The sequence below is a fragment of the Limanda limanda genome, chromosome 19 (assembly GCF_963576545.1).
Source record: "Limanda limanda chromosome 19, fLimLim1.1, whole genome shotgun sequence".
Taxonomy (NCBI): Eukaryota; Metazoa; Chordata; class Actinopteri; order Pleuronectiformes; family Pleuronectidae; genus Limanda; species Limanda limanda.
Window position 1 is genome coordinate 18488570 of NC_083654.1, and position 26300 is coordinate 18514869.

A 26300-nucleotide genomic window follows, 5' to 3' on the forward strand; every position below is an offset into this window, starting at 1 on the left:
TACCATATAGGTGTTAACACAAATTTATGATAATACTGATCTGTTTTATTAAATATAACTAAGCCCTAAACAACCAATCACTTGTTAAAGAGGTACTAACTGACCTGATATGGCTGCTACTGTATTTTGAATAAATAAAAGATGAGCTCTTTGTCCCTGGAGCTGTGGATAATAAATGATCCTCACAAGCGAACTTGCCCAGTGTGTCGCGTCGCGTCGGCGAACTTCGCTTTCCCATGATGCAACAGCGGCTGGTCTCTATCTGGCGCCCTCGGTCCATCTTACCTCTCACATCGCCGCAGTCTCCCTCCGCCAGCGCGCCCACCGTGTTGTTGTGGTAAATAATGGCGGCATCGGGAGGCGGATTACCATCTCCCCCTACCGTGGCGGGCTCGAACCTCCAGCACCCGGCCCGGGCTCGCTTCCCGGGCCGGCCGTGGGCGACTCGCAGCAGGCTGCGGTCGGAGAAGCGCACCAGACGCGGAAGGCTGGGCTCGGAGGACGGGGAGCTGGCTGTCGGAGGGCCGAGGCCCGTGGACATCGGGCTCGCGTTGAGCGAGGACCCGGCCCTGCTGCGCCTGCTCGGGGTGGCGGAGAAGCACCGGCGGCGGAGGGATGCGGGCTTCGAGTCCAGCAGCAGCAGCGAGCAGGTGAACGAGCTAACGAGGCTAACGTGGCTAATGTCAATTGCACCGAGAACACGGATCCTAACGTGGCAAACCAACACACCCTTTTTATAAAAGAGCCTAATTTAAAAGCACTTTGTTTGCTATTTAAAGTGTCAGAGCTAACACGGAGCTAGCTAGCGGTAGCTTGCAAACACCAACCGTGTAAACATCGTAGCTTAGCTAGCTAGCTGCGGGCGATGCTTCACTAGTCACCGGGTGAATATTCAGTGTTTGAGTTATTCATTGATTTGAAATGACCGTTAGTTGCCACAGTGTTTCCCGCACGGACACCGGGGGTCTGTGCAGCGGGGGGCTCGCATTGGAAAAGGGCTCCAGGCGGAAACTTCGGCGGTAAAGGAAACGGCAGTGGATGCGTTTTGTTTTGGAAACCGGGATATGTCTTTGTTTATCCATCCAACAGTTTAAGTTACCAAGCTGTGCACACACATACACACAGTCTCACACACACAGACACACACAGACGAGCTGCTAATCGTGTAGCTGCTGATAACTTGGGGTCTTCTCGCCCCCTGTCAGCTGACAACTCGGGTGTTTTCGACGTGGGCTGCAACAGGGACGGTAGATGGCAAAGATGGGGTTTGGTGATACTCTGAAAGAAGCTTGTAGGGTTAAGACTTAGTTTAGCACGATTAAAAACATCCCATATCATTCCTTCAGGACATAGTGGAGGTGAAGTATTAAAAGAGACATGTGTATTTTTATGCAGTGCATGCTTAATTTAAATACACCTGCAGGTGTGAAGGATTGATTTCAAACGTTGATTGCTCATACATGAGAGGGAAATCTTTATTGTTTTGGAGTGAGTGAGCTGAAGTGGACAATTACACTTTTATTTAATTGATGCATTACTTTCTCTTCTAATGGTCAATGTTGTCAAGAGAGTATAATAATATTAATATCATATTTTGATCTGCACAGTTTAGTTTATTTGGTGCTAGGAACTAGAATCGAGGCCTGCAGCTTGCTATTGTTTACATTATTGATTCATCATTTGATTTCTAATGTGCCACAGCAAAGTGGAAAAAGCCCACCAATAGTTGTGTTAAAATCTAATTGTATTTTGCCCCCAATCAACATTTTTGAAAACCCTAAAAATACAAATTTTACAACCATACATCACAAATAAACTATGAATAACTTAACAAATCTGCTTTCTAAATTGCAACTACATTGACTAATCATTGATGCAGTCATTCATAATATTATATAAACATCAAACAGGCAATTCAGATCAGTAAATATACATACATTGTGTTTCATAGAGGCCGGTTTGTGACAACATATTCTACTAAGGTGTTTTACTATCAGTACGAAGCTCGGCTGGTTGATTCAGTCATAATATTAAATTCCAAATAGAAGTTAATCTCCAGCCCAGGGGCTTTAGTGTCCGTCATCAGTCCGACTTCACTGATGCAATCCCCTAAGTGTGCACTGAAACAGTCACATGGTTCACGCTCCAGCTTGTGGGTGATGCTCGGCTGGAGCGCCACACGTCACTTGGTGCCACACACACACTCTCGTGCTCTGCAGCTGTACACACCAGATTTCATCGCAGGACTATTTTGCATGTAAAGATGGATGTGAGTAATTTGAAACCAGGTTGAAGTTGGCTTTTGATGAAGTGTGCAGTCTAAGCAAATGAGGTAGACAGGTCTGAATTAGAGGACGCTGGAGGCTGATTGTTCTTCTTAAACTTTGTTAGTATTATATTTGGAGTATATTTTATGTTTGTGGTCGTATTGAAACATTTGTATTTCACCAATTGGCTCAGATGCTACATTACAGTTCGATTGCATCAGGTTGCACCTTATTACAATTCACACCGGTAGACAACCTTAGTTATTTCTCAAGGATTGAGAAAAAGCTCTTTCTCACTGGACTAAGAATGCTGAACCAGTTTCTTCAACATGTCGTCATGACAGTAAGAATGTGGCAGTGAATGTCCCACACGCTCGGCAACCTGAGCACCTGCTGAACCAATTCACTATCTTTGCTTGAAAGGAAATACGTATTACCGCATTACCTTCATTACACATCAACACTCCAAATTATAGCAATGCTGGATATTTAATATATGGTGTTATGTAGTTATTTTGTTTTTTCCATGTTATCGCTACTTTTAATAGAAGAAAATTGTTAGTTACAATCTAATGTTTTACGTCCTTGGTGACAGGCCAGACCGTTTCCATCATGTCATTCCCCTTCTCTCTCTCTCTCTCTCTCTCTCTCTCTCTCTCTCCTATTTTGCTATTAAATTCTAAACTCTATATCTTTTCTGTTTTTCTCCAGGAGGAAGATTTCACTGGATTTGGGACCTCGACAGTTTGTCCGAAGAAGAAGAAGTCTGGCACCGTTACCCGGTCTTCCCCATTCAGCCGAGCAAAGTCTTCCCGTGCTTCGGACCGTTCTCCAGAAACAAAACATCTCGTTGGAAAAGTTAAACCCAACACCCTTAAACCAGCTCTGATTGGGAAAATTGTACCTAGGATTCACAAAGAAGGCCCAGGTGTCACAGAGAGCCCAGAAGAAGACAAACAAATACCCAAGATGATTATTAAAGTGCGTAGCAAGCGGTTAGTCCTCCCCACAAAATCCAAACATAAAGACGAGCAGGCCTCAGGCAGCAAGAGCAGTACGAGATCAACTGTCTCGACAAGGAAAGCAGGACAAACAGGCAAGTCAGGCAGAATTCAAAACCAAACATCTGGTGACATCAAGGGGGAAGATGAGCTTTCAGGGGATTCAGACTCGGACAAAGACCAGTCCCGGCCACACAGCTCTCCGAAACCACTTGGGCACACCAGAGGCACATCTCAAGCAGTCGCTCTGTCATTTACGTCCATCCACAGACGGCAGAGGAAGAGGATTGTTAAGAGTACGGGTGCCTCTCCGGAGGCTGGAGCCGAGGCCGGTGCTCAGAGTGGAGAGGAGGCAGCAATGCCCCTCGAGTGTAAAGCTGAAGTTTCCCCTAAGAAACGAAATTACAGAAGAAAGTCTTTTTGGTGCAAGAGAAAACCACCGGCAACCATCAGAGGCCCGAGAGTGTGTCGTGCTCGCACTAAGCGTGTTTTTTACACGTATGTACCAGAGGCCATTCCAGCCACACTGACGAAGGACGAGATCGAGGAGCAGCTGATGGAACAGAACATCACTCCGTCAGAAGGACAACACAGCTCCTTCTCTGAACAAGTCCAGCAGAGCTCCCACTCCTCCGCTCCTTTGATGAGCGCACGGTCCTCTCGAGTTATTAAAACTCCAAAGAGGTTCTTGGACGAGCAAATGATCCCCTTTCCAAAGGGTCCTTTATCACAATTGCTTAAGAGTCAGCAGAGAGAGGACGGGAAACCGAGTGCATCACCCCATGAGTCAGGTTATCTTGGCCACTCGCTGCTGTCAGACAGTGACTCTTTATCCGTTTACAACAGCCCGTCTGCTCTGATGAAGTTCTCCTCGAAGCCCAGTTCAGGCGCGAGCCACGTAGAGATTTACAAGAACCTCAAGAAACTGACTTTGAAACTGGCAGAGAAAAAGAGAGGCCAGTGTGACACTCCGGAGGATCACATGTATCACAGCGAAGGCTTGAGCTCTCACGTCAAGAAGAGGCGGAGGTCAAAGCTCATGATGGAGGAGATGGAGATGGACTCTCCTGGTGTTGTGAGGAAACTAGCGGTGGTGGTGAACACTGATGCGGTGAAGCCCTCTCAAACGCCGTTCCAAGAGAGTGGAAGCAATAGTAAGGATTGTTTTTTGCCTTTATTTGTAAATCAGAAAGCTCTTACTACTTAATTCCCTAGCTGCTACATTTCCCCCTGGATCAATAAAGTATCTATCTAATTGTAACCATGTTTTTACAAATGAAGTTCACAAATGAACTGGACAATTTGGTTAATATTTATCTACGTAAATGTAAGATATTTCTGCTTTACTGAACAGTTTAATTGTTTAATACATTTTTTTGTTGCTGTTTGCTACAGATCAAGCAGGAGGCATGACGGGGGAGGTTCAGGAGACTTTAGAAGTCAGTGGGCCCAGCCATCGAATAGGTCTCAGTGGAGCTAATAAGAGGATGCTCCACCTGCTGAAGAAAGCCAAAGTCCAGCTCATCAAGATTGATCAGCAGAAGCAGCTCAAGTTGTCTCAGGTAAGAACCCGAAAACATCAAATCTGTGCTGAAGTCCAAACTGAACATTTTGCGGACTTACACATTGTCAGTTTTCGATAATAAGATAATATATTCACTGCTCCTTAGAGTGGTGCCTACACATTGTAAATACTTCCAAGGGCACTTAAATCTGCAGAGCTGAAATGAAAAGCCTATCTCAGAATAACTATTAATTATTAATGTTGATGTATAATGACAGATTTTGCATTATAAACTCTTATTTAATGGGCTACAAGTGTTTATGTGGTAATGCATTCATAATGAAAAGTGTCACAGAGGCGATGCTTGTGCTGTGTTTACCACGGACAGGCAAGTTCATTTTTTATCTTGAACAAATTGCATTAATATTTACTGCCATTTGTTTATTAATGTTATCATCATAAATTATTTTCTTTCAAAATAAGCTTCAGGTCATGCCGATAGTCCAATAGAATTTTTTGAACTTTGCTTGATCTCATCTTCTGGCTTTAGATTCTCTCTGTGGCGTTATTGTTTTTGAACATATCTTTTTTTTGACCATATTTCTATTGACTTTTCTGATTTGAATCTTGATTATCATAACAATGTCCAAAGCTTAAAAGCATTTGAGTCAGTTGTATAAAAAGGATAATATTTTTTGTTTGCTGAGAGTATGAGAATGCTCGGAATTTTGGAATGAGAATGTGTTGCTTTTCTGTTTCATATCGTTAGGAATTGAATATTATTTTCATTTTGTTCTGTTTTTCATGGAACATTTTGTTTGTCTGTACCAAAAGTTGGGCTCCAGAGAACTGCAGGTGCCAGTAAGTGGAAGGAGGAGGAGGAAAGTTGCTACATCTCCTCAAGATACCAGTTCTCAGGTAATGCTCCTACATTTAAATAGGGAGTTTTACCTTATATATATATAATGTATAAATCCAAGAAACATCCTACATTTTTCTGCGTTTGTGTGCATGCAGGAGCAGCCGGCGGGTGGTCCGAGGATCAAACACGTGTGTCGGGCAGCAGCGGTGGCTCTGGGGCAGCCCCGTGCCATGGTGCCAGATGATATTCCCAGACTGAGCGCTCTGCCTCTGCACGAGAGAGAGGGCATCACCTTCTCTCCCGCAACTGAAGGTACAGTGTGTCTACAGAGGAGGGCAAACATTTACCTCCCTCTGTCTTAACTCAGAGAAGAGAGGGGATTTTACATTGCACTGTTTGTGTGATCATTTTAACTGAAACAATGGTATATATTCAGAATTAACTTTAAAATCAACTTAAATTTTGCAATGTGCACATGCAGGAACTTCCTTACTGTGTAAGCTTTGTAAATAGCCTCTACAAGTATAGTGGTATGTATCCCCATATATCTGTCATTGTAAATAGCTTGTAAACTATTCTTAGTTTGCATTGTATTTGGAAAGTTCTTTTGGACCAACAAAGAAAAAACAGTCACAGTCTTTGATGACACGTGGGAAATCCTGCTGCTTACTAAATATGCTGACCGCACCTCTTCATAGTTTTAAATAATCAGACTCAACTGTCCAGAGATGGACAAGCATTACACAAAGGAATGATCTCAACCAAAGAAGACGTGATCGTAGAAGTACAGGGTAGAAAGTATATGTGCAGTGTAGTACAGGGTATATGCAGGTCTGAATCCATTTTCACAAAAAGGCCGTTGAAGCAGTTATTAATGTTTGCCATGAAATTCTTTTGTATTCCATCGTGTGCTGTTGGGAGATATGTCCTCCTCTGAAGCTCCTACACTGGATTATTAATACATTTTGTGGAGTTTCAGTCAGCACCTTCAGAACTATAGCAAACACCGCCACTACCGCTAGCTACAGACACTGTAGATATTGACTTTAGACATGATTGAAATAGTCTTTCATCCATTTCAATCTTCACACATATATGGATGGATACTGTATATGGCCAATCAGCGTGGCAAGAGATCTAAGCACAGAAATACCAAAGATGTGCTTTGAGAATTGCCCTGAACATATTTTTTATTACAATTCCAAAAAACGGTTTATTTATCTTATGGGTTGTGTCAAGAAATACATTGGCCAAATATATTAATTTATCAAATACCAATATTACCCTTGGCCTAAAATAATATTTGAGGTTATATAAATAAATTTCCTTATTCGTCATCCGTCATACTTTCATATTTGAGCTTTATGATCACGAAATAAGTCTTAAGTCACATTCTATGTGGTCTTTAAAGAAAGTTTTAAATTAGCAATTATTGGAACCCTGGAACAGGCAGGAGAACCTCATCGTTTAGAGAGTGACTTAATTACTTCCTGTCATGTAGGTTAACATTATATATTTTTGTCCATACGCAAATTTGTTTCTACCATTTTATGTTTAGCAAAGCTGCTTAACTAGTGTATTATAATAATAAAAAAAAACACTGGCTAAAACTATTTCTTTCAAACTGGCATAAATAAACTTCTGTAGTCACAAGCACAAATTAAGAAAATAATTTTTAGAAAACCAGTTTTTATTGCTTTTGGCAAATTTAACCAGCTGAGCAAAATAAAAACTGCTTTGTTAGTTCAATGTAGTTGTAACAAAAATATTTTCCAGCAAAAATATCTTTTGTCACACACAGATTAGCCAGCGCTGTTGGAAAGCTATACCCAACACTGGTCGAGTGAGCATCACTCAATATGAGGTGAGGAAGTGCTGTTTGACAAATAGACTCACTACCCTTTTTTTTTTTAACCTAATGAACACATCTAGTGCCGTTGGAAAAAATGGAGCCTTAAATGCGGTTATACCTGCTACTTTAACTATTTAAAAATGACTCCACTTGAAGGTCTCCACTTTTGAGTATTTTCTTTGTGTGAAGTTGCTTTTTGCCAGCTCGTATTAACATATTACCACTGAAGGATGCAGGAGGTTGTTTCAAATCGGCTCCAGTAGTTTTTAAATCGGGGTCAGTCCACCAGCAATGGATTTCTCTCAGACTCCTGATGTGTCCTAGAGTGATTTTCTTTTTTTTATGAGGAGTCAATTGCTACCTGTAGCCATAGAAACCAAGCTTGGACAAAAGACCAGTAAATGAGAGCATATAAGTAAATGAAAACCTCCAAACCCAGCAGTTAGATGTGTAATGTCTCCTGCAGAATGAATAGTAAGTTCTGGCATCCAAAGATGTCGCCCCACCACGTCACAGACATGCAATGATGTTTGAATTATCTGCGGGAATTTTTTTACCCATCCTCTCCGTCTCTCGCTTGCAGATGTGGCAGATGACGACGATGACGTCTCTGACCAGGGCAGGGCTCAGTGGGTTGTCTCGCAGGAAACCATCCAGCGGAGGAGGATAGGAAGGGGGAGGGGCAACAAGTTTAGAAAGAGGAAGATCATGAGACGATTCGGAGGCGTGGGATCCCGCTCCCGGCGCTGCCAGGGCTGCAAAGGCTGTCTGGTAAAGGAGGACTGCGCCAAGTGTATGAACTGCCTGGATAAGCCCAAATATGGAGGGCCTAACACCAAGAGGCAGTGCTGCATGTGAGTTTAACAAGTCATAAATTAATTTGGTTATTTTGAGACACACACTGAGGATAATGATAATTGTCCTGCACAAGGTAAACTATGTAGATACGGTAATTCTCATTTGTGGAATTGTCATATCGCGTAATCATAGAACATAGAAGGCCTGAAACATCAGTGTCCAAATGAATCAATACACTTTTCAAATTCTGTTAAACATGTTGGTTAAGCAACGTTTGAACGTGAATCGTGAAAATACTTTTTATTTCTGCTAAAACATAATAAACAATCCAGTTAATGAAGCCAAGTCGACTCTTACAGCTTAACACATCCTTTCTTCTGCTTCCAGATACAGAAAGTGTGAGCAGATTGAGAAAGCGAGGTTTCAACGTGTTGTCAGACTACTGAAAGGTATGTCATGATTTGATAATTACCTGATGCTCCTGCTGTGAATGTTACATTTTCAGTTCCACCTGATGAATTTGTGAATGTTTATAGGGAAGAAAGCAATTTAATCTTAATATTGGATTTGGCAGGCTCTATGTCGAGCAGTGACACCGGGAACTGGGAGTTGGGAGGAGAAGGCGAGGCCACGTCTGCAGTGGCGACAGGAATCAGAAAACAGTCCCTGCGTAACATCAAACCTCGCTCCTACAGCAGCCTGCTTAAATCTGAATCTGAGGAAGAGGAGGGAATAGGAGAAGAGGCTAATGACGATAAGTCAACAGTCAAGGCAAATGTGGCTGCTGCGAGCAAACAAGGTAATTAAAGCTTTTGCTGTTAATATGACTCAAACTTGAGAATGTATCAATAATGTTACCAGGGTTCGTACGGTCATGGAAAACCTGGAAAAGTCATGGAATTTCAAAATGTGTTTTTCCAGGCCTGGAAAAGTCATGGAAAAAAATAATCTTCCAAAAGTTTTGGAAAAGTCTTGGAAATTTGTTATATTCATATTTTCATGTCGTTCATTTTAGGGATGGGCATAATTAATAGACGATCGATTTAGACAATTTAATCGAATGCCCATCCCTAGTTCATTTACGCTGAGTTTTAAATAATTCATATGCTTTTAAAGAAATATGCTCAAAATATAAGCAGGCATACTTGGGTTTGTGTCATTTAAGGTATACTGTATGCCTTGGAATTCTCATTGTTAGTTTGAATACTACATTTTGTCACTTTTTGTGTATACACCGAGATTTCACAAAATGTTTGGTCATGGAAATTTGGTTTAAAGTTATTGAAAAGTCATGGAAAAGTCATGGAAATCCATTGGTCAAAATGTGTATGAACCCTGTGTTACAATCCCAGGGTCATAGCTGCTTTGCACAAAAAGATAGTGCTCTCTCTGAAACCCTTTTAGTAAGACTTTTGACTTGAATCCGTTTATTTTCTTTTGGAGATCCTGCTACTCAAGACTGGAGATCAGGGCCGGACGACCCTGCACCTGAAGTGGTGAAGAATCGCCGGGTGCTCTCCAGAGGAGTCGTGAGCAGACCCAGAGCGAACAAGGTAAAACCATTTAGAGGATTTCTCTCTCCTTCCAGTGCACTAGCTAATCAACCCTGGGCAGACTGTATCATTGGAAAATGTGTTTTTTGTTTATTTGTCATCTGCTAAATATACAGATGGGTCATGGTAACAAATTCAAACAATACAAACTGTTTAAATCCTGTATTTCTTCAACAAATTGGCTACTACAAATACAGTTGTTTATTAATGATTATTCAGATAACAATTAAGACAATAGCTTTAAAAAAACAGTTTGCCCTGGTCTGTAAGTCATTTCTTCGCCCTTTCAAATGAATCCTCTGTGCTTGAATGAATGTTTCTTATAACTACTTTAATATTGTACCTGGCTTATCTCCCATTTCTGACTTTTAATTTTCTCCCTCATTAAACACCTTGCATGAACTTAACCTCATGATTTCCAATTAACAGATGAATGAAGCTCTGTTTATGGTAAAATGCAATCCATTTTCCTCGTGGTAGAAACCCACAGCACCCAGTACGTTCAAGTTTGGTTTCAGGCTGTACATAATAATAATAATAATAATAATGGTTGATGATGGTAGTATTGATTATCTCGGCTGCAAGTGCCAGACTTTTTGCTTCTGCTGATTTTTAAGTTGGCACACGCACTAATAATGAAAATAGTTTCTAACCCCTTAAATCTGAATGGCTTGAATCATTTGTTATGCTACATAGTTTTTATTATCCCTTTTTATCTATGTTTACATGGTGCTTGAATTTATTCTCATCTTTATTTGTTGGTTGCAAATTTGTAATGCTGCTTTTGTATTTGAAGTTATCACATGCAGGTGCGTGTGAAATGTTTGTTGTGTGGTCACAAGCCAATAATCTCATCTTCCTTCATCAAAGTTCACTAGTAATGAATGAAGCCACTGTATTTTGAAGACGAGAATGAAGAGGACGCAGGTCATGTGCTCATGTCAGTGGAATTGCAACTTGCATCTTTTCCCTGGCTTTCCCTTTTCTTAGCTGCAGATTTGTCCCCAGTGCTAAGTGAAGGATTGTAATGGCAAGTTTCTCAAGGAGCTGAGTGCAACAAAATGAAAACACTGCTTGTGGACAGTTCACTAGTTGCTGCAGGACTCACGCCAATACTAAAAAAACATGTTTTCAGGTCATGAGTGGAGACCAACTGTTCAGGAAAAGCTGCTACAACACATAAACATCCAATTACGTCACCTGCATGAATGTAATGATGCATGCACCTTTTGAAAATCCAGGTATAAATACATGGATGTACTTACAATGCAGTTCTAGACAAACTGTATGTGTATGTGTGGCTGTCGTCTGGGTGTGTGTGTTGGTTCACACTTGCAGGAATTTCACCTTTTATTGAAATAAATAAAGGAGATATTGATAAACCGTGTTCTGAACCTGACAAACTAAGAGAACAACACCATGCATTTTGCCATGAAGCGGACTTTCTAAAGTGTTGAACTAGTCACTAGCTTTGTTTTGTCATTTAATCTCTATTTTCTCGAGACTTAAATTCATCACCTACTTGTTCTTTTACACCTCAAATAACCTCTTTTTATTCTACTGAATGCTAAATTCATATTCCCCCTTTCTCACTTATTATTCCTGGCTATCACACTGGAAGTCGTATTGCTCCTCCCCCTTTTCTGTCACTTTGGCTGCTGCCAGTCACCGCCTCTGCTTTGGTGTCGCTATGGAACCTGTCTTGCTGGTTGGCTTAGGCAGTCCCAGCATGTAACACATCCTGCTTCTCCATTTTCACCACAGGCCGCAACAGACCGTCCACAGAAATTTCTGCGGTTATGTTTGCACCGTTTGCCCCAGTCTGTGGCGCAGTCGGCATTACACAAACCTATATCACCATCCTCATTTCATCAACGTCAGTCCACGCTGCGGTCAGCTCAGACAGAGCCGTGTTTTCAGGAAGACCCAGAGTCTGAGGTTCAGCACCCACATGATTTGACTGAGACATACAGAACTTACAAAGATGAAACTATGGCAGTGCCGTCTCAGACCGTTGATCCAGACACAGACTTGCAGGAGGGCAAACTGGATGAGCAGAAGGACGTACGAGGGGATCCGCCGGAAGAGGAGAAAGAGGAGGACGTTCCTGTCAAAGAGACGGCGCCGAAAAACTGTCCGACAATTGACACGCACTCTGTCCTTCATTCCCAGAATTCTGCAGAGTGTGCATCAGTGAACTCCCTGACGGGGTTAACTAATGGACTTCCCAATAAGGGCCTGTTGCAGAAAAAGCACAAGATCCACGTGGACTTCAAGGTGAGGTTTTATATAAAAACTATGTGGCAGGGAAGTTCTATTTCAAATGTTCAGCAAATATTTAGATTTGACAATTTCCTTTAGCTCAAAAAAGAAATTTGCCTTTGTCCTGGTTAATAAAGGACTTGAGGAGTACGCATATTTATCTTTGTTATAATCCAGTTTGTAGTTTGGCTTGATCATCCTCAAACCAATTAAAACTCTTTTGACCTGTCAGGAGGACTGTGCTGTTCAGAATGTTTGGCTCATGGGCGGCCTCAGCGTCCTCACGTCTGTCCCGTCCACACCACAACCCGTCTGTCTGCTCTGCGCCAGCAAAGGACGACATGAGGTAATTCAGCTTCTTTTGCATGTTCGGCTGAAGTCTTCCATTCAGATTTTACACCTGTAAACTCATTGGTGAAGTGCAGTTGTAAATGAGTCTTTTGTCCCCCTACAGTTGATCTTCTGCCAGATCTGCTGTGAGCCTTTCCACAGTTTCTGTCTCTCACCCGAGGAGCGCCCCCAGGGGGAGAACAAGGAGAACTGGTGCTGCAGGCGCTGCAAATTTTGTCACGTTTGTGGACGCAAAAGCAAGAGCACGAAGGTATGTAACCACAGCAGAGGTATAACAACATTAACTTATCTGTTACCTTTGCTGAAAATAGATTTCTACAGAAATGCAGTGTTATGACTTTGGATGAGATATTCTGTGTTGTAAAAGTGCCATCTTCTATAGACGGCACAGACAGGAAATAACTTTTTTTTTTCCCTTCCAGCCTGTGTTGCAGTGCAAAAGATGCCAAACCTCCTACCATCCTTCCTGCCTGGGACCAACGTACCCTAAACCTATGAACTGCAGCTTGCCCTGGGTATTTAATTGAACCTTGATCTTCTTGCATGATCATAGAAAATTCACAAATGTCAGAAAATGTTAAATTGTACTTTAATCTACGTGTGGGACCTTGTTAAATCTCTGAGGTTTTGGTTGAGGAAAAATCCTCCTTGGACTTATTATTTGTGCTATTTTCTAACTTTGTTGTTTTTGTGTAGGTTTGCATGACGTGCATTCGGTGTAAAAGCTGCGGTGTGACTCCTGGAAAGTCCTGGGACTTGTCCTGGAACCATGAGCAGGATCTGTGCCCTGATTGCACTTGTCTCTACAAGAAAGGTAAAGACCTAAGAGAGACAGCAGAGTTTCCTGAATGCTTTATAGTGTTCAGTACATGTGAGGGTCATTGGTTATAAACCTCCCAGACTTTGTTATGAGATAAGCAAGTCCAGTGTTGCTGAAAGAGATGACCTATATTTGTACTCACTTAGTGTAAACACTGTCGGTTTTGTACTTGTGAGACACTAATTATTTTAATTACATCAGGTCATTTCTGTACGGTGTGCCAGAAGTGCTACGACGACAGCAGCCAACACGCACAGATGATTCAGTGTTCGGAGTGCAGCCACTGGGTTCATTACAAATGTGAAGGACTTTCGGGTGAGTAAGGCTGAGTTGTAAATAGGTTTTTTAAAGGGGGGATTTCCCAAATTACTTCCTGCTCATGATTGGCAGGTCAAGTCTTCTATTGTTTTAAAAGGCAGATGTTTGATTAAGAAACAAATGTTTTCTGTGTGATTGCAGAGGAGCTGTGTGGTTTGCTGTCGAGCCAAACAGAGGAGATGGATTTCACTTGTTCACCCTGTAGCGAGCAGCAGACTGACCACAGCTGCCTGAAGGAGGAGCTGCAGATCAGGCTGATCGCCGGGCTGGAGATGGTTCTCACTGACCTCCTCTCCCATGATGCCACCAAGCACCTACTTATCTGTAATGTGGTAAGAGAGACCCGCAGCCACTAGTTATGTTAATATCAGTTCATGTTAATAATTTGTTTATTTAATATGGTTATCTTTGTCTTTCAGTGTCTGGAAACAAACGACTCAGGGTTTTTTAGGGAACAGCGACCAGTCTGTGATCTGAAAGTGATGGAGAGGAAGTTTGAAGAGGGAGTGTACACCTCAATAGTGAGTTTATTCTTTGTTATTATCTGATTGTTTTGGTAATCACTCATGATTTTTAGCTCAGTAAAAATTAATGAAAAATAGTCCAAGTCACAGAGATATGACTGTCTTCCTTTGCAGGTCTTTCTCTTTCCTCAAACTCACTTTTGTGAGATGCTCTGGATCAAACTCTTAACCTCTTCCTTTTTCTTCTCACCCACTCAGAAAGCATTCCACAAGGATGTCAACTCTGTGATGAAGAAGTGGCTGAGGGAGGAAGAGCTTTTCCCTGAGGATCAGAGGCCAACTACTCAGGCCAAGGCACACTATGTCAAAGTAAGCTCACCTCTCTTCCAAAAATACACTCAAACTTAATAGTTTGATCGAAAGTTTTGTCCAAAATGTCCAAGAATAGAGACAAGATAACCCCTGGGTTTTCCTCTGACCTTACATTTTTTGTTTCTGACAGCTGGTGGAGCAGATTTTCACTTGGCTTCCCTCACCTATTCTAAAAAAATGGAACTCCTTCTCTGATGAATTTCCAAGGTAAATGTTTCCACATGAGTGTTATTGGTGTTCATGCTAAAAATATGTGATTTAAATAGACACTCATGATTCTTTCCCAGTCATAGATACAGACAGCTGCCTCTAATGTCTCCCCCGTCTGACTGTTCGTCTCCTTCACTCCACAGCAGCATGCTCCCCGAGGCCGTCCCTCCACCATCTAAGGAGCACAGCTATGCACAGTGGCTGGAGAGGACATACCAGCTCGAGGAGTCCAGGGGCCCACCAGCGGGGAAATCGGACCCTCTGCTATCCTCACTCTCTACAAAGCAGGCTGGTGCAACCCGCAGCCTCCCTCTGCATTCGCACGGTATGGAAACTGCTGTCGTCTGTTCTTTATCATGCATTTACAGGAATGTGATCTTACCCAGAACGTTTTGTGATACGGTTACAGTGGATTTAATCCTTAGTTGAAAAATCACAATTGTGCAGTTTGTCTCACTTTTTAATGCAAAAAGAATGTGCTACTTTATTAGATGTATTATTTTACTTACTTTTGTGCTCCTCCCTCCCAGGTGTAAAAGGTGACCTGAAATCCATCAGGACTGGGGATGCGAGGCAGTGTGCACTTTGCCAAAAATATGGAGACTCTGCTCCTGCTGTGAGTTGAGCTGTCTTACTGTCATGTTTTAGTGTGTCTTAAACCCAAAGATATGCAGCCTTTATAGTATAAACTAAGACAAGGAGCAGCAAATCCTTACATTAGTTAAGCTGCAACATTTTTTTTTTTTTAACAATATATTTATTGAGTTTTACATATAAGAAACATACATTCTAACATTTATAAACATACAAACGTTTATGAACACCCCCAACCCACAATCAAACCCTCAGGGTAAAGAAAAAGAGGCAGAAATCAAATAACTTAAAATAAGATTAAATAAAATAATTAAAAAAAAAAAATACATATATAAAAATATAAGAATAAAAGGAAGTAAATAAAGACATAATTATACAAATACAAATAAATTAAATCAAATCCAATCAAATCAAAGCCTAAAATAACGTTCTCTTATTCATAATATTAGTTAATTACAAATAATATATATCCTATTAGGTGCTGCTATTTAAGCTGTAACATTTAAATGTTTAAAACTTTAAATTCAGTAAAAAATAAAAGATAATCAATACTGTAACAAAGGAATCAAGATAGTTCTTTCAGCACCTCTGACTGCTTTTCACAGTCCTGGGTTGACTGCGTGAGTTTGCTTGTCGCCGTCTGCTGTTCATTAAGTGATATGAATGTTTTTCTTTCCCTGATAGGATGCAGGACGGCTGTTATACTTGGGGCAGAATGAATGGGCGCACATTAACTGCTGCCTTTGGTCTGCAGAGGTGTATGAGGACAACGGTGCTCTTCTGCAAGTGCACACCGCTGTCTCCAGAGGGCGCCACCTGGTAAACTGCTATCCTGTCATTACAGCCTCAAGTGTTCCAGTTTGCACAAGTTGCATAACACTGTGACAAACGTATATATGTGACGTTGTATTAACATGACTGATTTTGTCCTTCACTCTCCAGCGCTGTGATCGCTGTGGACAGTCGGGAGCGACTGTGGGCTGCTGTCTCGCCACCTGCCAGAGTAATTTCCATTTCATGTGTGCTCGCGCCCAGAGCTGTGTGTTTCAGCAGGACAGGAAGATGTTCTGCTGGAAACACAGGGATCTCGTCAGTGCAAAGGTACAAACTGTTTTCCTCTAAGCTTCTCTTCTGTTTTTGATTATATAATAGTTCCTAAATTCTGGTTTCATATCAGAATTATTAGAAGTAATGGAATTTCAGTGAAACCACTTGCGTCCCACTCCTGTTGACTGTGTGTGCATGGTACTGATATAAGATTGACTGTGCCTCTACAGGTGGTGTCTGGAGAAGGGTTTGAAGTCCCTCGACGGGTGTACGTAGACTTTGAGGGGATTACCTTCAGAAGAAAGTTCTTCACGGGCCTCGAGCCAGAAAGCATAAACATGACCATAGGTAAACATATCTGCATGTTGGCTCTTGACTAGGGTTGCAAAATTCCGGGAATATTCAAAGTTGGAAACTTTCCATGGGAATATACGGGAATATACGGGAATTAACGGGAATAAACTGGAATAAACTGGAAATGTTGTGGGTAATTTATACTAACTGTATTTACCTTGTCATATACAGACATAAATATAAACATTTTGTTTTGTTATAGGCTGATTTGAGCCCTGAGGAAACTTTGGGCACTTGACTATATGCTTCTGCATCGTTGTGTCATTCTTAACATAGGTCTTTGCACAGTATTTGCTAATGTACACAGCCTTTCCTTCTACATTGGATGGGGTGAAATGTCTCCACACATGAGATAGTGCACGAGGCATTGTTCTGTAGAATAAGATGAGAAAAAAGTTTGTAAACAAACACTAATGCAATAGTATAAATAGTTAGCCAAACAATTGCAATCGTCTGTAAAAATATTTTACAATTGATGGATAAATGAATGGAAATAGGCTAGATGAACAGATGAACAATCCTCAATCAGCATGCTAATATATTTTCCCCAGTAATATCATGGAAACTTACCTGACTAGTCCTGCACACTACAGCAGGCCTCAATAGCCCTGCTGTAGAGTGAAGGATGCTGGGAGTTATCTGTGCATGTGATGGAAGAATGCACAGTGGAGGGTTGAAACTCAACGTTCCATACATCTTTAAAATAGAGTTTTGAATGATGTTTTTATTGCTCAGCTTTTAATTTGCGTATTTCTTTTTTTTTTCAAAATTCCCGAGCTAAACTTCCCATGGAAAGTTTCCGGAAATTTACCGGAAACTTTCCGCCCCTTTGCAACCCTAGTCTTGACTACATTACTGAGTGTGTGTGTGTCGTCATCAGGCCAATATTTTCAACCCCATCATTTTTATTTCCCAGGCTCTTTGCAGATTCAGAAACTTGGTGTGTTGTCAGAGCTGTCGTCTAATGGGAGAATGCTGTATCCTGTCGGCTATCAGTAAGTGGCCATTGTCATTATAAAGCCATATTCAGGTACTTCAAGACTGGTTTAGTGAGTCTGCTGCTGCTGTAGCATCCTTATTGTTGTCAGAATGATCTCCTTGGGGTTGACTCCTCTTTTCGTTTTGTTTATGCAACACATTCTTCTTCCATTTATTCTTTAGATGTTCTCGGTTGTACTGGAGCACTGTGGACCCCCGCAGGCGCTGTAAGTACACCTGTAAGGTGACAGAAGTGAGCACGCCACTCCCCGGTGAGGAACAGGATCTGAGATGGGACAAGGAGGACAATCACACCATCATCCACAGTCCCAAACACCGCAGAGGTGAGGAAGAGTGTACAGATCGTGTCAACACTGAAAGAATTGTCGCTAAAGACTTTGACTGAGACTGTCTGTATATCAGCATGAAAAACCTATTGTCATTTTGTCTTTTCTTCCTTGACAGATATGGAGTCTCCAGATCGTTTAAGCACCTCATCCAGCCCAATAAAGTCCACTACCCCATCACCCAACTCTAAACTGCACAACACCCCTGGGTCCAAAAGTCCTGGTTACACACAGACCAGGAGACCAGCAGGAGGATCATCCCGACCTCTCCCATCACCAGGTAAATGTTTTAGGCATAAAGATGTTTTACTTGTTCTGATCATTTACCTTATCTCTCTGTGTTAAACGTGCTTTGTCTTAGTGGATTCACTCTTTGTTATCTGATGCTTTCAGGAGCCGCTGCCCCCAAATCTCATCACATCCTGACCCTGAGGGACCTGGAGGACCCCCGTCGGCCTCGCAGGCTCTCAACGAGAAGCCGCTGTAGCTCCTCCCCAACGGACAGTGATCCAACTGTAGCGATGACCCTCCGCTCAGGGGGCACCGTCCACCCCAGATCTGCGCTGTTCAACTCCCCACCGAGGTCATCGAGCGTCGGACCGGCCTCGCCTCCTCTGTCACGACAAAACTCCACGTCGCCAGTATGGAGCTCCCCGCCGAGATCCACCTCCAGCATCGCTGCAGGGATGTCGCCGCGGCAAGCAGTCCTCACTCCCTCCCCCAAAGGCAGACAGAGCTTTAAAATCACCACGCCGGTCTCTGCCGAGGTTCCCCAAGACTTCCTGGCGTCGTCCGAGGCAGAGGACGCGGCCGTGGCCACGACCAACGGGATCTCGCTCGCCCCGGAAATCCTGGAAGAGGAAGTTGCCCACCTGATTTCCCAGGAGCTGCCTTACACCGTGTTTGACACCGACACAGAGGTGGCCGTGGCCTCCCTGCTGGACGCCAAGCTCGAGTTCGATGAAGCCCTGCTCACGGAGAACGTGGTGCTTCACTGCGGTAGAGGAGAGGCGGAAGGCGCAGGGCAGGATGTGGAAATGCAGGAACAGAATCCGGAGAATGACTCTGAAGACGAAGACTCGAGCCATTACCTGAGGTTTTCCCGTACCGTGGTGTGTGAAGCAGCGGGCGGCTCGGAGGCCTCGGGTCAGCTCCCCTCAGCACCGTCCATCTCACAGTTGGATGGAGCAGACAGCGGCTCAGAGAGCGACGGGAGCGAAGTGAGCAGCGCCGAAGTGCCGGACGTTAACATTCTCACCAATAACACAAATAAGCCGACTAAACAGCTGACCATTGCGCTGAAGAGGCTGGAGTCGATCTACACGGTGGCACAGCCAACGGTCCAACCAGCGACAACAGAACCTGAGATCCAGGAAACCGCACCGATGACTGCTCTTCTCCAGTCAGATTACGCACAAGATGACACTTCACTCCAGGAGGAGGAGGTCGCCGTGAGCTCGGAGGTCGCCGTGAGCTCGGAGGTCGCCGTGAGCTCGGAGGACGCCGTGAGCTCGGAGATCGCCATCAGCTCGGATGTCGCCATGAGCTCAGAGGTCGCCGTGAGCTCGGAGGTCGCCGCGAGCTCGGAAACGCCAGCATCTCAAGACGACTTTATTTTGGATTCAAGAACCGGCCATTTTATTTCTGCTGACGATGACTCGATGGTTAACACAAGAACCATCGAAGAAGACAAAGATGACACTATCTCGTCAGCTGACTCGGTCGAAGGGTATAAAGACGATTTAAACGACCCCGACTACTCGCCAGAAACTGAAACCAAAAAATCTCCGTTACTGATGAAGACTTTTGTGATGAAGACAAAACAGCCCCCAGCACAACTTCAACGCTTGTCGCCAAAGCCGTGTCTTCCGCCACAGCTTAGTTACAAACTTCTGTTGCCCACTCAACCAGGAAGTGACGTGTCCGGTTCGCCCGCTGCTGCCACTCTGTGTGCGGTCCCACACACAGTCACAAACCCCATTCTAATCAATGGTTTAAACGCTTTACCTGTGCAGCCCGGTGCCAGGCAGAGAACCTTCGCCATCCGCCTGAACACCTCCAAACCCGGAAGTCCGCAGCAGGCGATGGCTGTGAATCCGGCTGCAGCCACTAACTCGGCCTCGGCCCCGGCTCCGGCCCATCAGGTCCTGCTGGTCAACCGCCAAGGCCAGATTCTCGTCAAGGACCCGAAAACAAACACGTACCAGTCTCTCGATTCCAGTTCTCCTGCTTACAGTAAGATAAGCCAGATAGCCAAGATCCTCCACAGTCGTAACACGTTGCAGCGCGCCGTCCCTCGTGTCATAATAAAGCATCGCTCCAGCCTCCCTGCCGCAAACGCCACTCCCGCCGGTAACCACACACCAACAGCAACCGAGAGAAAAATCGTGGTCAGAGTGCTGCCTGGGAAAACCAGCGTCGCTCCCACGGCTGCTGTTGGAGTGCAGAGCGCCGCTGAATCTGGTTTCTCCAACATGGAGGAAAGCACGGCTCAGGCCATCATCGACAGAGCCATGGCGACGCACCGCGACTCGTCGAGGACAAAACCGAACATCCTCACTCACGTTCGGGAGCCAAACGCCGGTCAGGGTAGCGTGTCCCAGCTTCAGGACGCAGAGGAGTCGGACCGGGCTCCGGCTGCACGTTCAGAGTCGCCCGGTGGTTTAATACCTGAACCACATTGGAACTTGCAACCAAGAGCTGCCTCATCACGCCACCTGGTGAAAGTCAAGAGAGTCTCGTCATCAACTGAAAAGCTCTCGAGGAAAAAATCCAAGATCGACTTCTTGTCGGATCCATCAAGTGAGCTGGAAAAGGCGAATGAAGCCAGGTATGGAAAGATTTCTAATTCTTTTCTTGGCGACTTAGAAAAGCTTTTCAAACTTTTCGAAAAATATGAATCTAGCAAGTGTTACATGATGAACATATTTTGTTGAGTTAGAAAGCATGAATATAATATAAAATATGCTGTCTTGATTTCATTCAGCAGATTGAGTGGTGTGAGAATGAAAGCTCCGAGCATGAAGGACATTCTCGATCTAGATCAGGCGAACGTGTCTGAGCCTGAGCTGCTGAGAATCGCTGCTCCACCTCCGCCCAAACTCTCCAGGTTGGTTCCACTTAAAACATCCTCATTTGTACTCTTATAATCATTCTAACAGATGTTTACCCGCCTCTATTCTAACATTCTTAAGTAGATAATCAGGACAGCTTATTTTAAAAGAATGAGTTTGCGTTGGCGATATTTTGAAAAAGTCGTATTTTTTATTCTTTCTGGAGAAAGTCCCTGCAAAACTTTTTACTTCACATATTGTTTGATACTATTAATACATTTTTTTGCCTTGTCTTTCTCCTCAGACATCCTCAGGTTGAACGCTCATCCGCACAAACCAACACACAGAGCGACGAGAGTAAAACGCACATGTGGGTCAGCGCTCGCCACAGTGACCTCTCTGAATGGGCCCCTAATACAGGTTGGTGACTAACACCTTGAATGTCTCTTTAATTATTATAACAAAGGGCATTTGGAGACAAATCCCTTTTTGTTTTGAGAATATATCAAATTTTTTGAATTGTAATTAATTAAGCTGAATTATTAAGCCGCTACATAACCCTTTTTTGCATTTACATTTAATTCCACAGGTTTCAGCTCAGACGAAGACGTTCCTCCACCTAAACACAAGAAGAGGATGTACATGAACCAGCCTCACCTGCGCTTTGAAATCACCAGTGATGATGGATTTAGTGTTAAAGCAAACAGCCTCGAGGGTAAGGAGCTGTTTAGTGACTGTACTGTTTGACAGGCTCGGTGCTTTTACTCACAAATGAAATCTCTGATGGGTTGATTTCCAGTGAAAACACGTGTGCTACAGATTTTTTTAAGCTACTCTTAATATCATTCTGTACTAGTTTGAATATGAAAGTCAGTCCTGTGGATGTGCAGCGCTGCAGAACTCCCACACCTCCTTCATCTCTTTCCTCCCTCATCTCCTTCCTCCCTCATCTCCTTCCCCCCCCAGTCGCCTGGCGTGCAGTGATTGACGGTGTCCTTGAAGCTCGCGCAGGCTTCCACCTGAAGCAGCTGCCTCTGGGCGGGATGAGCGGGCCGCGGGTGCTCGGAGTCGTCCACGATGCCGTCATCTTCCTGCTGGAGCAGCTGCAGGGGGCCACCAACTGCAAATACCACCGCTTCCGCTTCCACCGCTGTGATGCCATCGAGGAAGAGCTTCCCCTCAACCCAAGTGGCTGCGCCCGCACTGAAATCTACACAAGGTACCAACCCAGTTTTTTGGTTTTTAAAGGCCAATTTATGCTTGTACGTCTTTTCTAAAACGGACAGATAAGACCGCCCTATCCGTCGTGGAACGCCCTCTCCGAGCACCTCGGAGAGCTTTTCGTACACCTCTGATTTTTCTAACTGTCTGTGTTTATTTCGGAGACCCCACGGACAGACCTTGGCTGTGATTGGTCCGCGAACAACATCATATCCCTACGACGTCATTTCCGGACCTCAAACTTCCTGCTTGACAATAAACCCAAACACAACTATGATTCTACGATTAATGTGACGTGTGTGTTAAGCCAGCGGAGTTGTCCGGCTGACGGTGGCTCGTTATTGCACTGACGGCATGTGTGCACGGTCACATACGGTTATAACGAGCTTTCAAAACGGCGCTAGCGGGCTAGGCTAGCGGGCTAGGCTAGCGGGCTAGGCTAGCGGGCTAGCCACCATGCTAACTGCGGTGGTAACAGTGCAAGAACCCGCCGTCACGACTTTAATTCCACTTCTATCATGACACTGTTTCTATAATACCGTCAGGTTAGAAGCAAACACTGGGTAGTAGTAGTTAGTGCAGATTCAAGCTGTGGAATCAGCAACACAGTTCGGAAACAAGACCTGGGAACCGCTGCGCTAAGAAACAATTACATCAGCATTTTGACACGCTGGGTGTCACTTTATTTAGTTCTGTTAGTTGCCATGGTTCAGTGTGTGGGAGGCCAGCCGACAGAGGTAAACAGACACACGTGGACTTCTTCTTCCCAGAAATGGGGTAGGCTTCTCTGAGCTTGTCTTCCGTTGCGCCACCTATGGGTTTGGCGGTGAATTGTTTTCAACGTACAGTCGTCGGAGATGTAAAAATCAAAAAGACTCTCCGCTCTCCGTGCAACCCTCTCCGAGAAACGGATACGTAGAAGCATAATGGAGCCTTAAGAATTTATAAATGTTCATAAAGGTGATTTACACTTGCTCTGTGTTTTAAATTTGTATTTCTTGTCTGTTAACTTTTTCTTTCCTCCTTCCTAATCAGGAAAGCAACATTTGATATGTTCAACTTCCTGGCATCGCAGCACAGAGAGCCCCCGGACGTCGTCGCCCCCTTTGATGAAGAGGAGGATGAATTCCCACTCAAATCTTCCCGGTGAGATTAATTAAAATGTGCCACATTGATCCTAATATTTAAAATTATAACCTCTGCACGTCACAGTGAAAACACAAGTTTAAAATGTCATCAATATTGAAACCACCTTTTCTACCACCTTCCTCTGACAGACGAGCCACCAGCAGTGAGCTGCCCATGGCCATGAGGTTCAGGCACCTGGAGAAAATATCCAAAGAAGCAGTCGGAGTTTACAGGTGATGAAAATGCTCCTTCACTGCGAGCTAAACACTCATCAAAATCACGACTGTTTGCTGTCCTAGCTCCTAAATGGTGGAATGAGCTCCCAATTGACATCTGAAAGTTTACACATCTTCCGCAGAAAACTAAAAACACACCTCTTCAGACTGTACCTTGAATAAAAATTTAAAAAAACACTAACCACTTTTGAAACTAACACTAAAATGGCACTTACTTATAGCACTTTGTAGTTTTGCTTTATTTCGAAGAAATTGTACTGTCTTGATTCTTGTTGTTCTGGGTTTGTTTTCCCTCGGGGTTGAATGCACTTATTGTAAGTCGCTTTGGATAAAAGCATCAGCTAAATGAAATGTAATGTTATGAAAAAGAAAAAAAGAAGAAGCTTAATGTATGTACACTGAAATGAAATGTATAAATGAAACCCATTTCCTTCTCTGTCATTGTCTTAGATCTCAAATTCACGGGCGTGGACTCTACTGTAAGAGGAACATCGAGGCGGGGGAGATGGTCATCGAGTACGCCGGCACCGTCATCCGCTCGGTCCTGACCGACATGAGGGAGAAGTATTACGACAGCAAGGTCAGCACTTTTAACTGGACTTGAAAACAAAAAACAATAATTGTCGCTCTGAGCAAAAACTGTAGTTAAGCAGATAAAAATGTGTCGACGGTGTGTTTGTCGGTGTCTTTAAAAACATTCCTCTCCTCCAGGGCATCGGCTGCTACATGTTCCGCATCGACGACTTCGACGTGGTGGACGCCACGATGCAGGGCAACGCCGCCCGCTTCATCAACCACTCGTGCGAGCCCAACTGCTACTCGCGCGTCATCAACGTGGACGGCCGCAAGCACATCGTCATCTTCGCCCTGAGGAAGATCTACCGCGGCGAGGAGCTCACCTACGACTACAAGTTCCCCATCGAGGACGAGGACAGCAAGCTGCACTGCAACTGCTCCACGAGACGCTGCCGCCGCTTCCTGAACTAGCACGCCGCCGCGCACCAATGGTCATCTGGTTGAATAATGCACTTGAATTCAGAAGGCGGACTTTGATGATTAGATGAAGGCGACTGTTGTGACGCAGCCATAAGAAGAGAGAGGGCGCCGATGTGCACAGATCTGATCTACTGAGTCCTCACTTCATTGGAAGTTTAATTTATCGACCGGGCGAGAAACCAGATTAGAGCCATATGTCAAAACTTGGGAAGAGAACTATTTATTCAGTTTCCGGACTGCTGGATTGTTGCTCTCTTTTTGTTTATTTTGTCGTTATTCATTTACTGTTTGATACACCTCAGTCTTTCAAGTCTTTCCTCTGTCATCAGTAGCATCTGCTGGAGCTCGGGAGGCGACAACTACCAGCCAACTCTCAAACAGCCCGATTGCATTTATTAGTATTGGCTCCAGAACTATGCTGGTGACAGGGTGTCTTTGTAAATATCAGGTCTCAGAAAGGGATGACGACATTAATTTAAATCGGCACCTTATTTTGAAAAGACCCTCTCAGGTAGCGCTGGTGTCACAGCAGACGGGACTAATTTTAATTTCAGAACAAAAGTCGACTCAAAGCACCTTGTGCACGTTGTAGTGCAGCTACATTTTAACATCACTCTGGACGCCACAGGGACGACAATAAGGTGCTGATGACGTTTACCCTAATGGGAACTTTTAATACGAGTCACCCAAACCTTTTTCCACCTCTCAGAAACATCTCGCTTTTATTTGTAACGGCAGAGATGCTGCGATCGAACTGCTTTTATTCCCCTGATCTGTTCTTTATCTGTTGATTTGTGCTGTCGATGTATTTTAAGGTCTATGAGGGAGTTTTCCACAGTGCAGGGTTCAAAGTTACTACAGTGATCCTGCTCTGCTCAGTCCCTTGTGAATCTTTTTTTCTTTTGTATTTTTGTATATTTGAACAATAAGTGTATATTAAACAAGCTAATGGAAATACATGTGTTTGAGCTTTTAACTTTGTTTTTGTAAGGTTAATCTTTCTTTATTTTATTTGTATGTGGTTGTTTTTCACCCTGTCTCACTGGTGTTCTACCTCAAAGGTGTTATGAAGCAAGATTTAATTTCAAAACATTTGCTTCCTCATTGTTCAGTCCTTGTAATTATCACGTTATTATAGTGTGAAAACAGCTCTATTCACTACTATTAAACACTGACTTATTATTATGCCTGCAATGATTTCCTTGAATGCAGTAAAGTTATCCGCTGTTTCTTTTCCCCCTGTGTGCATCTCCACCCGCCTGTGGCCGTAGAAGCTGAACCCAGTAGATGTTTGTTACGTTTTCTTTGGATAAACAACTGAATTTGAAACTAAACTTTGTCACAATGGATTTTTGCTTGTATAAAGTTGTATAAAGAATTTCTAAAACCTGTAAAATATTTTTTATATACACTTTTTTAATTTATGTTCAATAAAGATTTAAAATGTTAAGACTTTTCTTGACTTTTTTGAGTTTTTATTTACCATTAAGCATTTATTAAATTACTTTAAATCAAACGTTAAAAGGTGTGACAGATGTCCGTGTCCTTGCCAGAAACCAGCTCTTTCTAATGCAGTTTTATGACTGAACCAAAGAAAACAATCACAATGCAGTTATATTACAAATTATAGATATGTCAAATAAGCCATACAATTTTAATTAAAATCTGACAATTTCCTTTCACTAATATTTCATATTCAGTGTCACCAACAG

At 43.4% G+C, this 26300-nt stretch overlaps 1 protein-coding gene across 2 annotated transcripts; it reads left to right on the forward strand.

Annotated features, from left to right (window-relative positions):
* Window positions 1–309: 309 nt before the first annotated feature.
* On the forward strand, window positions 310–26044 carry kmt2ba (lysine (K)-specific methyltransferase 2Ba). Of its 2 annotated transcripts, none has more exons than XM_061092929.1 (36): window positions 310–650; window positions 2979–4422; window positions 4664–4830; window positions 5607–5690; window positions 5790–5946; window positions 8070–8340; window positions 8672–8733; window positions 8859–9083; window positions 9728–9837; window positions 12010–12114; window positions 12332–12445; window positions 12554–12700; window positions 12873–12965; window positions 13147–13264; window positions 13472–13585; window positions 13730–13920; window positions 14008–14109; window positions 14311–14421; window positions 14555–14631; window positions 14778–14959; window positions 15165–15250; window positions 15913–16047; window positions 16171–16329; window positions 16506–16623; window positions 17546–17624; window positions 17791–17951; window positions 18073–18234; window positions 18348–20784; window positions 20941–21063; window positions 21312–21427; window positions 21597–21722; window positions 21974–22226; window positions 23264–23374; window positions 23506–23589; window positions 24043–24172; window positions 24304–26044. In XM_061092929.1, exons 1-36 carry the CDS (start codon window positions 345–347, stop codon window positions 24577–24579), a joined length of 8736 nt encoding a protein of 2911 aa, XP_060948912.1. In that variant the 5' UTR covers window positions 310–344; the 3' UTR covers window positions 24580–26044. The 2 variants fall into 2 exon arrangements, with proteins under 2 accessions (XP_060948912.1, XP_060948913.1); XM_061092930.1 differs by having other exon boundaries at window positions 20944–21063.
* The last annotated feature ends 256 nt before the right edge of the window (window positions 26045–26300 follow it).

Excerpts from the sequence above, each read along its gene's own strand:
- kmt2ba (XM_061092929.1), top strand. The coding sequence starts at position 345 with ATGGCGGCATCGGGAGGCGGATTACCATCTCCCCCTACCGTGGCGGGC. Across the intron at positions 13,265-13,471 it reads CACTTGTCTCTACAAGAAAG|GTCATTTCTGTACGGTGTGC; the intron begins GTAAAGACCTAA and ends TAATTACATCAG. Across the intron at positions 14,632-14,777 it reads TTCTCTGATGAATTTCCAAG|CAGCATGCTCCCCGAGGCCG; the intron begins GTAAATGTTTCC and ends TTCACTCCACAG.